The sequence below is a fragment of the Acanthochromis polyacanthus genome, chromosome 9 (assembly GCF_021347895.1).
Source record: "Acanthochromis polyacanthus isolate Apoly-LR-REF ecotype Palm Island chromosome 9, KAUST_Apoly_ChrSc, whole genome shotgun sequence".
In the NCBI taxonomy this organism is placed as follows: Eukaryota; Metazoa; Chordata; class Actinopteri; family Pomacentridae; genus Acanthochromis; species Acanthochromis polyacanthus.
The window spans coordinates 3,860,472-3,875,970 of NC_067121.1; the positions used below are offsets into that span (position 1 = coordinate 3,860,472).

The 15,499-nt window shown below is 37.1% G+C and overlaps 1 protein-coding gene across 1 annotated transcript in view; it reads left to right on the forward strand.

Annotated features, from left to right (window-relative positions):
• oc90 (otoconin 90) overlaps positions 1 to 15,499 on the forward strand; it is a gene marked incomplete at its 5' end in the record, with an annotated part of 30,855 nt that overhangs the window by 12,244 nt on the left and 3,112 nt on the right. The window contains 8 exons of the mRNA XM_051953648.1: positions 4,591 to 4,671; positions 5,663 to 5,845; positions 7,341 to 7,508; positions 9,824 to 9,889; positions 11,355 to 11,588; positions 13,270 to 13,368; positions 14,617 to 14,788; positions 15,187 to 15,293. Of these exons, the coding sequence (XP_051809608.1) occupies positions 4,591 to 4,671; positions 5,663 to 5,845; positions 7,341 to 7,508; positions 9,824 to 9,889; positions 11,355 to 11,588; positions 13,270 to 13,368; positions 14,617 to 14,788; positions 15,187 to 15,293 (1,110 nt within the window). The remainder of the gene's footprint in view (positions 1 to 4,590; positions 4,672 to 5,662; positions 5,846 to 7,340; positions 7,509 to 9,823; positions 9,890 to 11,354; positions 11,589 to 13,269; positions 13,369 to 14,616; positions 14,789 to 15,186; positions 15,294 to 15,499) is intronic.

Here is a 15,499-nt window from a genome sequence, read left to right on the forward strand (position 1 = left end):
GAATCGAACCCAGGCTGCTCTGTCGAAGACCAGCCCCTATACATGTGTCGCCTGCTTAACCCAATGAGCTATATGGGCGCTTGTTTCTGCCCATTTTTACGACATACTAACCTATGACGTTATGTCACATTTTGGACGACATACTAAACTACGACGTTTCTGCACAATTTGGACGACATACTTAACTATGACATTCTTGTCACATTTTGGACGGCATACTAAACTACGACCTTTTTTGAGTATTTTCTTCTTGCAACAGCAGCAGTGAGTATGCAGCAAAGTGCCACAGGCAGGAATCGAACCCAGGCCACTCTGTCGAAGACCAGCCCCTATATGTGTGTCGCCTGCTTAACCCGATGAGCTATATGGGCGCTCGTTTCCACACATTTTTACGACATACTAACCTATGACGTTTTTGGTCACATTTTGGACGACATACTAAACTATGACATTTTTTTCACATTTTGGACGTCATACAAAACTGACGTTTTTTGCACATTTTGGACGACATACTAAATGATAACGTTCTTGTCGCATCTTGGACGACATACTAAACTATGAAGTTTTTTCAGATTTTGAACGACATACTAAACTGTGACGTTTTTTCAGATTTTGGACGACATACTAAACTATGACGTTTTTGTCACATTTTGGATGACATACAAAACGATGACATTTTTTGTACATTTTGGAGAACAGAGTAAACTATTACTTTTTTGCATGACATACTAAACTATGACGTTCTTGTCACATTTTGGTCGACATACTGAAGTATGAAATATTTTGCATGACATACTTGACTATGATGTTCTTTGAATATCATGTTATCTTCTTTTTGCGACAGCAGCAGCGAATATGCAGCAAAGGGCCACGGGCGGGAATCGAACCCAGTCCACTCTGTCGAAGACCAGCCCCTATATGTGTGTTGCCTGCTTAACCCGATGAGCTATATGGGCGCTCATTTCCACACATTTTTACGACATACTAAACTATGACGTTATGTCACATTTTGGAAGACATACTAAACTATGACATTTTTTTTCTCATTTTGGACGTCATACTAAACTCTGACATTTTTGTCACATTTCGGACGTCATACTAAACTATGACTTTTTCTCACATTTTAGAAGACATACTAAACTATGATATTTTTTTTCTCATTTTGGACGACATACTAAACTATGACGTTTTTTGTATATTTTGGACGATATACTAAGATATGAAGTTTTTGTCGTATTTTGGACGACATACTAAACTATGACACATTTTTCACATTTTGAACGTCATACTAAACTATGACTTTTTTTTTGCACTTTATGGACGAACATACGAAACTATGACCTTTTTGCACATTTTGGACGACTTACGAAACCATGACCTTTTTGCACGACATACTAAACTATGACGTTCTTGTCACATTTTGGACGGTATACTAAACTTTGACATTTTTTGAATATTTTCTTTTTGCAACAGCAGCAGTGAGTATGCAGCAAAGTGCCACAGGCAGGAATCGAACCCAGTCCACTCTGTCGAAGACCAGCCCCTATATGTGTCTTGCCTGCTTAACCCTGGGCGCTCATTTCCACACCTTTTTACAACATACTAAACTATGACGTTTTTGGTCACATTTTGGACGACATACTAAACTGTGACCTTTTTTTCACATTTTGAACGACATACAAAACTGACGGTTTTTGCACATTTTGGACGACATACTAAACGATAACGTTCTTGTTGCATCTTGGACGACATACTAAACTATGACGTTTTTGTCACATTTTGGATGACATACAAAACGATGACATTTTTTGTACATTTTGGAGAACAGAGTAAACTATTACTTTTTTGCATGACATACTAAACTATGACGTTCTTGTCACATTTTGGTCGACATACTGAAGTATGAAATATTTTGCATGACATACTTAATTATGATGTTCTTTGAATATCATGTTATCTTCTTTTTGCGACAGCAGTAGCGAATACGCAGCAAAGCGCCATGGGCGGGAATCGAACCCAGGCCACTCTGTCGAAGACCAGCCCCTATACATGTGTCGCCTGCTTAACCCAATGAGCTATATGGATGTTTGTCTCTGCGCATTTTTACGACATACTAAGCTATGACGTTATGTCACATTTTGGAAGACATACTAAACTATGACATTTTTTTCTCATTTTGGACGTCATACTAAACTCTGACATTTTTGTCACATTTCGGACGTCATACTAAACTATGACTTTTTCTCACATTTTAGAAGACATACTATACTATGATATTTTGTTTCTCATTTTGGACGACATACTAAACTATGACGTTTTTTGTATATTTTGGACGATATACTAAGATATGAAGTTTTTGTCATATTTTGGACGACATACTAAACTATGACATATTTTTCACATTTTGAACGTCATACTAAACTACGACTTTTTTTTTGCACTTTTAGGACGAACATACGACCTTTTTGCACATTTTGGACGACATACTAAACTATGACATTTTTTTCACATTTTGGACGTCATACAAAACTGACGTTTTTTGCACATTTTGGACGACATACTAAACGATAGCGTTCTTGTCGCATCTTGGACGACATACTAAACTATGACGTTTTTTCAGATTTTGAACGTCATACTAAACTGTGACGTTTTTTTCACATTTTGAACGACATACTAAACTATGACGTTTTTTCAGATTTTGGACGACATACTAAACTATGACGTTCTTGTCACATTTTGGTCGACATACTGAAGTATGAAATATTTTGCATGACATACTTAACTATGATGTTCTTTGAATATCATGTTATCTTCTTTTTGCGACAGTAGCAGTGAATATGCAGCAAAGGGCCACGGGCGGGAATCGAACCCAGGCCACTCTGTCGAAGACCAGCCCCTATACATGTGTCGCCTGCTTAACCCAATGAGCTATATGGGTGCTTGTTTCTGCGCATTTTTACGACATACTAACCTATGACGTTATGTCACATTTTGGAAGACATACTAAACTATGACATTTTTTTCTCATTTTGGACGTCATACTAAACTCTGACATTTTTGTCACATTTCGGACGTCATACTAAACTATGACTTTTTCTCACATTTTAGAAGACATACTATACTATGATATTTTGTTTCTCATTTTGGACGACATACTAAACTATGACGTTTTTTGTATATTTTGGACGATATACTAAGATATGAAGTTTTTGTCATATTTTGGACGACATACTAAACTATGACATATTTTTCACATTTTGAACGTCATACTAAACTACGACTTTTTTTTTGCACTTTTAGGACGAACATACGACCTTTTTGCACATTTTGGACGACATACTAAACTATGACATTTTTTTCACATTTTGGACGTCATACAAAACTGACGTTTTTTGCACATTTTGGACGACATACTAAACGATAGCGTTCTTGTCGCATCTTGGACGACATACTAAACTATGACGTTTTTTCAGATTTTGAACGTCATACTAAACTGTGACGTTTTTTTCACATTTTGAACGACATACTAAACTATGACGTTTTTTCAGATTTTGGACGACATACTAAACTATGACGTTCTTGTCACATTTTGGTCGACATACTGAAGTATGAAATATTTTGCATGACATACTTAACTATGATGTTCTTTGAATATCATGTTATCTTCTTTTTGCGACAGTAGCAGTGAATATGCAGCAAAGGGCCACGGGCGGGAATCGAACCCAGGCCACTCTGTCGAAGACCAGCCCCTATACATGTGTCGCCTGCTTAACCCAATGAGCTATATGGGTGCTTGTTTCTGCGCATTTTTACGACATACTAACCTATGACGTTATGTCACATTTTGGAAGACATACTAAACTATGACATTTTTGTCACAATTTGGACGGCATACTAAACTGTGACGCTTTTATCCATATTTTGGAATACATACTAAACTATGACTTTTTCGTCACATGTTGGACATTTTGCATTCTTGATTTACTCGTCGATATACTTTCAACCCTTACCTGTGAGGTCGGAACATGTCCCTCCTCGTTAATCAAGAATCCCTCCTTACTTGTAGGTATAGCATATCTACTACTAATCGAGACCCACCATCAGGTCGAATGCAGTTTTTGGACTTGATTAAATACTTTCAAAATTTGGGACATTCCCTCTAACTTCAGCTTCATAGTGTTTATTGCCTACAGGCCAATGCTAGCATGCTAACATGCTAAATTATACCTCCTTCCTTAGTCTTTTTGGGCCTGTTGGTGTGTACATCTTGTTTAGCTCCAACTTTCAGAGCAACATAAACAGCTGTGACTTTGAGTTAACTTGTATTTTTCACACCTGAGCTTCGTCTCTGAAGGTAACGGTGACATCACTCCCTTCCCATCTGTGTCCGCCTGCCGCCGCCATCTTCTCTCTGCTGCTTTTTTTCTGTCAGACTTGTGTTTTTCCAAGCTGCTCATAATTACATTTGGCCATCACTGACCATCCGGCAGCTTCAAACAAAAAACAAAAAACCAGCAGAAATCATTTCCCCGCTGCTTCGATGACTCACTTGGCTCGGGCGTTTCCTCTAATGTGTTGCTGCTTTTACAGATATGAATGAAGCCGTCGCAGAGGAAGCACTCAAGATAAAAAAGGATCCGATGACCCACAATCCTCCAGGAACCAGCCTGGGTGAGCCAGACGTACAGTTGGTCTCCATCACAACAGGAACACGCTGCTGCTTCTTAATATAAAAGAACAGTTGGAGATGAAGTCCTTTAGAGTGACGTAATCAAACCAAGCAGTGAGTCACCCTGAAGCTTCTAAAACTGCTTCCTGTCAGGGAGAGATGCTGCATTTAATCCCTGGTTGGTCTAAATTAAACTCAAACTAAAAGACAAACAGAATAATCAGAGATTAAGTTGATTTTCTTGTGTGTAACATGAAGGAAAATACACTTTTGGAAAAACAAACTGAAACTACTCAACTGCAAGATAATACAGCTGCTCAGAGCTCACTTTAAATACATTAAAGTGCTTAAAATCAATCCGGTGTTGATGTTTGACAGCGGAAAAACTCTCATCAATTGAACAGTCAGACTTTTATTTTTACTGGATTTTTCTTATAAATGAGTGTTACAGAAGAACACAACACCTTTATATTTATGTTATACATGACGGTAAAAACAGGCAGTCAAAAGACAAAAATGTAAAGTGAAGTAATAAAGCATGAATAAAATAGGTAAAAATGTCTCAATAAATAGAGAAATAAATGGCAAGAACAGTGGAGAAGCCAAGCAGTCCCACAGATCACCATAAATCACAGGAACTAACGCAGTACTTTAACTTTTTTTATAGTCCACTAGCGGTCAGCAGAGGCAGAAAAGAAAAAACCTGAAACAGGAAGTGATTCTATTTTTACCAGAGAAATGTCATCTTACAACTTAAAATTTGATTACATTTGTACGTTTTTGGGCTTTTACTCAACAGCGGCAGTCAAAACAGACGTTTTAGTTTCATTTTAACCTGAAAAACTCAAACTAAACGTTTTTTTATTCACAGATTCCAGATTTCTTTCAAATCCAAGGTTGCAAAAAACACAAAACCCAAGTTACAGTTTGAACAGAACTGTAAGAAAACGACACTCAGAAAACATTTTGATTCGTTTTTATCCTCCGTTGCAGATTCAGTTTCAGACGGAGAAACAGGAAGTGAAGCAGAATCTGAGTCGTCCTCTTCGTTTATTTCTGGAAACACGAAGACGGATCGAAGCCAAACATCAACTGTTGATGTGACATCAGCTCCCCTCAGGACTACAACTACCAGAGAGCTGACATCGACGCCTGTGGAAGAGTCAGCAGAGGAAGGTGTGGGAGAAATATGTCTTTTTTTCAATCATTTCCTTAAATATTTTGTTTCTGCACGTTTTGCATCTGATCCTATTCGTACATTTACAGAAATGTAGATTATTTATATGTTTGACAACCTTTTGACTGAAAAATTAACTGGAAAAATGTGATTTCTTAAGTTGTTGTGAAGAGATGAGAAAAAAACGGACTCTTTTAAGGTCGTCTGGATGTCATGAAACCAGAAATTTTAAAATGATCAACACCCGACAATCAAATGAATGTATTTTAACATAAACTGTAATGTCAACAGATTGAACAGTCATGACATCAGCCTTCCAACGTTAGTAGCTAGCACAGTGTTAGCCTGAACGTGCTCACATTAGTGTCTGTAAATAATGTTTTCTTTTGCAACTTTCGCATTGCGATGTTTTTTTCTCTTCACTTCAACATTTTTTAGTCAAATACATCAGAAACGGACTAGAATTAGTATAAAATACATGTAAATAAATGTATATTTATATGTAGAAATAAATATATAAATGCTAATAATAAAAAAGAAAATAATAATAAAAATACAGAGATAAATTATTAATTAAGTCATTAATAATGTAAAAAAAGCAATTGAAAATAAAATAAATGAATATATACATACATTTTTAGTATTTTTAGTTAGTGCTTCATGTTTGTGTTATAATTCAGTCTAAGGTAGTCAAAAAAGTGCAAAGTTTACTGAGTAATTAACACAGGATTAAACTTGTATAAATAAATAAAAAGGAAAAGAAAAGCAGCAGTCGGCTTTAGTGCTCACATGTTTTTAACTCTATTAAACCGGATGTTTGAGATGTTTTGATGAATTTCAGATGTTTCCTCCTTTAGATGGTTAAATTTCTGGCTGTTTCTCGTCTCTGATCCTCGACTTAAACCCTAAATATCTCCGCTCATGACTCTCGCTGTGTTTCGTTTGATGTTTTTCTTTTTCATCAGGATTTCCAGCAGCTACGGCATCTAAACTATCCTCACTAATTTGAGTTTTGGTGTCCATTTGGCACCAAAGTTCTGCTTCTGTTGACGTCTCTTACTCTCTCTGTCACTGAAAAAAAAAAAGCCTTCAGGTCTGGAAAAGTAAAGTTTTTTTTATCTGCATTCTGACCACCAGCCAGCAGGGGGCGACTCTTCTGCTTACAGTCTATGAGAAAATGAGCGGACTTCTCATTAGATTTGTTACCTCAGTAAACATCTCTTAATGACTTTATGGTCTCAATCACCAGTTTCAAGCCTCCTTCAATACATCATGATGCTAATTTAGTAAATTACGGTTGAATTTAGAAGTAAATAGAAAAAGAAAACAACAGTCAACGAACCAATAGTTGACGTCTCTGTTGCTACATCCATCTTTTTTATACATATTCTGATTTTACAGATGAAGCTGAATCAAAGTTGCCCCTAACACATAATAGTGTTTATTTTATACAAATATTTATAGCGGTAAAAAAAAAAAATCTCACACTTGCAGGTTCAGTCGTCACAACAGCTTCATCTCTGTTGTCGGTCAAACCTCAGATGAGTCCAGACGTGGAAATAACAACAAATGAGAAACTTCCTGTGTCATCTGGAGAAGAAGAAGAGGATGAAGAGGATGAAGATGATGAAGAGGAGAAGCAGGAGGCGTTTGATGAACACGGTGAGTTCAAACTGTGTCACAGAAACACCAGAATGAATGAAGAACAGACGTGAATAAATGAGAAGATTAACATCTGTGTTGCTCTTCTTCTTCTTCAGTTTTTGATTTGCTCACAACAGAAACAACAAAAACAGCAGCAACAACAACACAGTCAACCGCCACACCGATTTATGAATCCGTCGAAGTGAAAGAAGACTTGACACCGATTGACTTGAAAATATCAAATCTTTTTCTACAGAGAAAAACATTGTTACTGTGCTGCAGATAAAGCAGTAAAATCATGTTTCATTGATTTACCAAGACAATAAATGAAAGATTTTCTTTGTAAAGTGTTTTCTCTCCACTTTACACCTGATATTCAAGTAAAAGAGAGAGATCAGGGTTCAATAACTGATCGATCATCAAAACCAAACATCACCTTAGCTTATTATAAACAAACATGTTCTAATTATTATTCTCTCATAGCTATTCATTTATGTGTTGTTTGTTTGTAAAAGTAAAAACATTCCTGAGCAAAAGTTTCTATCCACTTGTAAAGACCATCATTAGTCTTGAGTTTCCAGACTCCAGAAACAGAACATTAAAGCTCAACTGAAGTTTGGACAAAGAAAAAGCAGGAAAAGGCTTTCTGGAGGAAAGTTCTGTGGTCACATGAAACTAAAACTGATCAGAAATATGTTTGGAGGAGAGAAGGTGAGGCCTTTAAACGCAAGAACACCAAACCTACCACCAAGCATGGCGGCGGCAGTATCATGCTCTGGGGCTTAACACGAGAAACGACCAAAAAGGGACACAAAATTATTAAAATGAAGCACAAAACAATAGAAATGAGAGACGAAACAACCTAATTTAGGCACAGAATTACCAGAAGTACCCAAATGAGATACAACACAGCTAACGTTTTCATCATTTATCCACCAGAAACTGCAAAACAAGAAAGAATCTATAGATTTTCAACTTTCCGACACTCTGTAACATGTCCAAAATGGCATGTCAATAAAGTAGTCCAAGATGACTAAAACATAGATCAAAATGGTTTAAAAGTTGTCTAAAAATGGTTTAACCCTTTGATGGACAACATAAGTCAAACGTAACCCAAATCCAATGGAAAATGGGTATCTTCTGACCCACACTGTGCATCAAAGGGTTTCAAGTTGCCCAAAATGACACAAAATCTGTCCAAAATGACAACAAAGAAATCATCCAAAATGACTAAAAAGTGGTTGGTCCAAAATGGTTTACAAATTTCCCAAAATTACTCAAACATGCCCAAAATAACAAAAATAAATTGTCCAGAATGGAAAAAAATGGTGAATAATGACTAAGAATTGACTTGACCTGTCCAAATTGACTCAAAAATGACTCTAGACCTGTCCAAAATTACTTTAAAAATGGTTAAAAATGACTCACGATGAGTGGGAAATCTGTTAGTAAAGAAATGGTTCCATCAGGATAGAATGAAGGTTGTAGACTGGTCTCCCCAAAGTCCTGACTGAAGCCCATCAAGAACCTGTGGACTGATGAAGAAACAAGTCAGAAAGACAACAGCGTCTCTCTGACATTGATAGTATAATAATACTGCCACCTCCATGCTTGACAGTAGGCACATCTGGCTAACTTTAACCTGCTGTGTTTCCCAGTAACACTTCTCAGTGAATCGGGCGGACTTCTGCACCTGAGATTCTAAAAAAGCTCATTTTTACTTGAATAATATCAAACATTTGTGTTCAGTCGTATGGAAAGAAAACACAAATTAGCCACCTGGAATGAGAGTTTCCCAAATGGCATTAAGGCTCTCTGTCATCTGTTGGGTTTAAAGATAGAAAAGGGCTGCAGGAAACTCAAACTTTTTGACCTAATTTTTCTTTTTCTTTTTTTTTGTTTTAGCCCAAAACTTCGTCATTAAGGCAGAGAGTTAGTGTGACTCATCCAGACATAAGAATTGAAATTAATTAAAAAAAAAACTTTTTAAAGTAAACATGTAAAGCAGAATTATCCTGAAACCCTCAGAACCCTGAAACCTACCTGAAAATTTAAAAGGCAGAAAGAAGAACCACTAAATCTGAGTGTAAAATGGAGATATGTCATCAAAATGAGGCATAAACAGTCTGTTTGATGTTAGGGTTTTGCATGAAAAATGTAAACAAACCTTCAGCTACTGGATTGTGTTAAAGCGATGGATAATCACTACATTTAGTCCAGTTTTAAGATAAAGTTCACTCAGGAACGTCTAATCAATGCAGCCATTTTCCACCAACAGATGGGACGACGTGATTCATCCTCAGTTTGTAATCTTTGATCATCTTCACTCTCAGGTCCAGAGTTTCCCACCAGAACCACAACGAGGTCCGCGCAAGACGATCCGACCGCTCCGAGCCACGGTGGGGAAGCTAAGAGTTTAATTAAAGCCTCAGACGAGAGGAATTCATTAAAAGTTCTCACCATCTTGAACATTTGCATATTTGCAGAAAAGTGTCAGAATCGCTTGAATGTGTCGGGTTCCGGTGAAGCGAGAAGACCAGCCTCGAGGAAGCTCCTCAGTTTTCTTCTGTTTAGCGCTACAGAGTCCTGCGAGGGTCACATTTTTAGATGTGCTTTACTTTGTCCTCCTGATGCATGGTGGAGCATTGGTTGTTTCAGTTAGAGTTCAGGGAAACAACACGTTGCGTTTACTGCCCATCGTTCACATTAAAACACTGATTCCTCCACCAAGGAACGGAGTTATGTGACGATTGGCGTACAGTTGATTGTCAGCAACATTACTCAAAAACAGAATAACAGACTTTGACAAAATGTTCAGGTCAGAAATGACACAAGGACCAAGTGATTCGATTTTGGCAGTGATGCAGCTTATAGTCCGGATCCACGGATTTGACTAAAAAGTGGTTTTTACGCCTTTACATAACATGTTTAACATCCTCAGATGGCATGAATCAATAATCTAAAGATGATCCAAAATGGGGAAAAAACACCCAAAATGACTCAAAAGTGATACAAAATGGTTTAAAAGCTGCTCAAAATGACTCCAAATGTGTCCAAAATAATAATAAGTGGTTCAAAATGACTAAAAAGTGTTTCGAAATTACTTAAAATTGGCTCAAAACGGTTTAAAATGTACCCAAAATTACTCAAAAATTGTCTGAAATGACAGAAGAAAATAGTTCAAAATGACTAGACATTGTCTTAAATGATTAAAAATCGTCCCAAATGACATAAAAATTGTCCAAAATTACTAAAAACTGGTCCAAAAGGATTCTTTTTTTTTTTTTACAAAACCTGTCCAAATTGAGTCAGAAATGACTTGAAACCTGTCCAAAGCTACTTTAAAAGAAGATTAAAAATGACTCAAACTTGGTTGGAAATGACTCGATGGTAAAGAAATGGTTCCATCAGACTAGAATGAATGACTGATCTCCCTAAAGTCCTGACTTAGACCCATCAAGTGAATCAAGTGCATTAGTGAGCTACAACGTAAGGCTAAAATGTTAGCATTAAGTTAGCTCTGAACTGCCTGGATGACGCTCTTTGGTTCCAGTGGTGATACCTGTGGTTACTGGTGAATAATTACATTATTGTAAATCTACAGTTACATGTTGAATAGTAGTCCAGAATTTGTCAAAATGACAGGAACATTTGTTCATTTGAAACCTGATTTTGGTCCAAAAATTTGTCCTCTTTGGTTGTTATTGAAAGAAACCGGTGTTTAAAGTTGCAACAGATGAAATATTAAAGCTTTTAACTGCTTTGAACTCTGGTCTCAGTCTCAGCTGTGTTATCTAGGGCTGAGCTTCTCATTTAAATGTGGAAATTCTTGGACCCTTGAACCTCTGACTTTCCTTTTTGCAGATCAGGAGGCTCCAACATCTGCAGCAGCAACAACATCCACAGGAAGACGAAGCTCCTCCATCAATCCTCAGTCAGATGTCGACGCCCGAAGCTCGACGACAGCAGCTGGAAACTCTCCGAACTTCACGACAAATGAAGCTGCATCTGAGACGAAACGACAAAACGGGGAAATAAAACCAGATGAAGCTCCGTGTGAAGAAGGAGAGCAGATGGGCAACTCGCCGGAGGAAGACGGTAAAGTTGAAGCCCTTTACCGTCTTTATTCGCATCGTTCTTCTGCAGGTTCAGCGGAAATTTAGCAAAAATGAACAAATGAAGCAAAGTTCCTTTCAGGGTTGAAGTTAATTTAAAGCTAACAGACATTAACAAGGAACAAAACAGAGATAATTGTGACTAAAACGCAATGTTTTTTTGTTCTTTTCTGAAAAATATCTAAGAAAAACCAGAGAAAGTGATGTTTCTATGGAAGCGTGAATGTGATTAAATCTAGAAAAGTTCATCAGGATTTTAAAAAAAATGATGTTAGTCACAGTCAAACTCACAACTCTGACTTTTATTCTCAGGCTTTGTTGGACTTTTATGTCAGAACTTTGACCTCTAATGTCAAATGTAAATCTTAAATCATGAAAACCTATAATTCATGAGCTCCTACCATTTAGTTATGATTTTAAAAAAGGCAAAGTTACAAGAAAAACACAAAACATCGACTTGTAATCCTGCTTTTAAATCTTTGTCAGAATTTAGACTTTTAATGCAAAATTTTATTCATAAAAACCTTTAATTTGATTGAAAAGCTTCATATAGGGTTGGAAATGAGCTTTTATAATTTAGTCATGATTTTTTTTTAAAAAAGGCAAAGATAAATTAAAAGTACTGACTGTTGATCTCTCGCTTTTTAATAATTAAAACTTTTTCCATACATCTGATTATTGTTTGCCAACTTATTTAATTAGTAGCTGATTAATTATCTGTCACTGGCAGCAATATTTAATCTACAACTCTCAATAAATGATTAATCATTTAAATTGCTCTTTAAGCAAAAATGCCCAAAATTCATGAGTTTTTTTTACATAGGTGTTAGCTAAAATGGCTCAACAGCGCCACCCGGAAAATTTCGGAAACTATGGCCAGTGTGTGTGACCTACAGCTAGGAAATTTTGTGCACATAAGTAACTCGCCAAGACGCACAGAACTGTAAACGACACCCATATCTAAATCACAACAGGAAGTCGGCCATTTTGAATTATGTGTCATATTTTAGACGATTTTGGGTCCTTTTTTGCACATTTTCAAAAGCTATAAACTTAAACAGGGTAACCCCGAGAGAGCTGAAACTTGGCCAGGATGTACAGCAGGTATGGGTGATCAAAAGTTAACAAAATGCTCCACAAAAATTTGAGGGCGAGGAAATGGTGGCTGGCGGAATTTCAACGTTTCACCATGAAACAGGAAGTGCTGCATAACCAGCCTGAACATGCTCCAATCTGGATCGAAGTTTACATGTGTGATCAGAGTCCAGTCCTGATGAATTCCACAGACCAAAATACAGTCACAGCGATAGCACCACCTGGTGGACATGCTTGGATTCGCTGACCAGCGAGGATGTGAGGACCTGACCAACGCTGCTTGCAGCTTTAATTAGTTTTTCTTCTATGATGCTGAATTTACCCATTACCTTCTGGACTGTTTGTAGGTTTCTAAGAATCTGTTGTGCTTTTCTGTGGCTCTGGGGATGGTTAGTGGATGAATTAATAGTGAAAAGAAACAGTTGTAGCCCTAAAGTAGATGTGTCTTCATTTTTAATCACTGATCTCGTTATTTCCCAACAGCTCCAAACCCTCCACTCCTACACGTCTCCTCTTCTGTATGTAAAAGGCAGAGATAAACTTTATTTTCCTTGTTATTCTGCTTTCAGACTGGGATGCAGCTCGGAAGAGGACGGTTCCGTTCTTCGCCTGGTCGCTGCTGGAGTCTGTCGGATTAACGGATATTCAGCTGCAGACCGACAGCAAAGGTAAACCAGGAAATAAACCCTTTTTATGCTGTTTCATAGTAATCAAAACTCTTAAAAGCATTCCCATTTCATAAAGCATAAGTTCCTCTTTTTAGTCAAATCTATCAAACACATCAGTTTCCTATGGTAACCAAAAACATCACTTTTCACAGTGAGCTGCTGTTCTGATTTGGTTACTTCTTAAACAAAGATTCTCAAGACAACCTTTCAAAAATAATCAAACCATCACTTTTTACAGTGAGTCACGCTTCTGATTTCTACACTTGTTTCAACATTAAAGAATGTAAGAATAGACGCTTGGTTAGTTCAAACTCATTCATTAGGTTATGACATAATTTGATCCTAAATCACAGGTTATTATATCACAATGTTCCCTTATTTAGCTGTTGTTCTGTCAGAGTCTCCCCTTTGTGGCTGATTCTGGGATCTCATATCTCCATGCTTCACAACACTACACTGTAATAAATGAAGAAATAAATCTATAAATCCTGGAACAAAACAGTGAAAATCTCTCAACAACGTCGCTAGAAACAATACATTAAATAACAGAACACTGGAATGTTAAATAACTGTAAAACCTGTGTAAATAGTGGCAATTTTTTAAAAATAGTTGGATTTTTTTTAGCAGATTGAAAGACGCGAAAGCGGTGTAATTTTACTGTCATGCACTGGAAAAAAAAAATTACAGATTTTTATAGGGTTTTCAGTCAACATGTAAATTAAACTTTTTTCTGTGATTTAACAAAAAATTTCACTCTGTGATCTATAATTTTTCTTTGAAGTAACATCAAATATCTGTAGAATGATGTTTTTTGCTGATTTGATGCAATAAAAGTGGTTTAATTTCATCTCCAGTTACCACTTGGAGAAATACTGGTTTTCATGTAAATTAATACTTTTTTGTACGATTCTATGAAATATTCTCTAGAATTTAACAAAACAAGGAAAATCTGTAAAATAACAGTTACAATAATTGCAATTTTTCAATCCCTGATTTAGATTTTTTTCAAGGAATAACAAATATCTGTAAAATAATTGGATTTTTATTTTTTTCTATGCATTAATTTTACAGTCAAATGTTGTAAAAGCACAAATTATTTTGTGCATAAAGACAGATTCCTTATATAAAGTTATTTACAGTGTATTTGAGCTACTTTTCTGTCTTTAGCTTTAAAACATCCCACTGAAGCAGATTTCCAGGTCAGACTTTAGTTTTTCTGCGTCCGTCTGTAATAAACGTTTCCTCAGAATGCAGCTTCACCTTCAGCCTCTACGGCAGCGACGGTCGAACCCACCGTCAGATGCCGGCGCTGGGAGAGATGCTCCACTGTCTGACGGGTCGATGTCCTCACGAGTACGAGATGTACGGCTGCTACTGTGGACAGGAAGGAGGAGGACAACCTCTGGACCAGCTGGACAGGTGGAGTCTGATTTAGAGGATCTGATGGTTCTGAACTAAAGTCAGAGCTTCAGGAGGAGTCTTTGGGTTGCTTACACCAGGACTTTAGCAGCTAATGCTAATATATTAGCATCTGTTTCTCAGGTTGTATGTAACAACACACCTGTATAGTAACACACCCGTATAGAACACACCCTTATAGAACACACCTGTATAGAACACACCCGTATAGAACACGCCCGTATAGAACACACCCTTATAGAACACACCCGTATAGAACACACCTTTATAGAACACACCCGTATAGAACACACCTTTATAGAACACACCCGTATAGAACACACCCGTATAGAACACACCCGTATAGAACACACCCGTATAGAACACACCTGTCCGTTTGTCCTGCTGGTCTCCACCAGGTGCTGTTTCTTCCATCACTGCTGCCTGAAGCAGATCACCTCGATGGGCTGCCGGTCAGACAGGAAGCTCAACGCTCAGATCACCTGCGAGAACAGAAAACCTCGATGTGAGTCCAGAAAATCCACCGACAGGAACTGAAACACACAAACTAAACAGAATTACAGACATTTTTCCAGAAATCATCTAAAACGATGGAAATTTGTTTTGAATTACATGAAAATACTCTAAAATGACTGGAAAACGATCTAAAAATCAGTCAGAATTTCTCTGAAATGATTAAAAATGATCCAGAATGACCCTAAATTTGTCCAA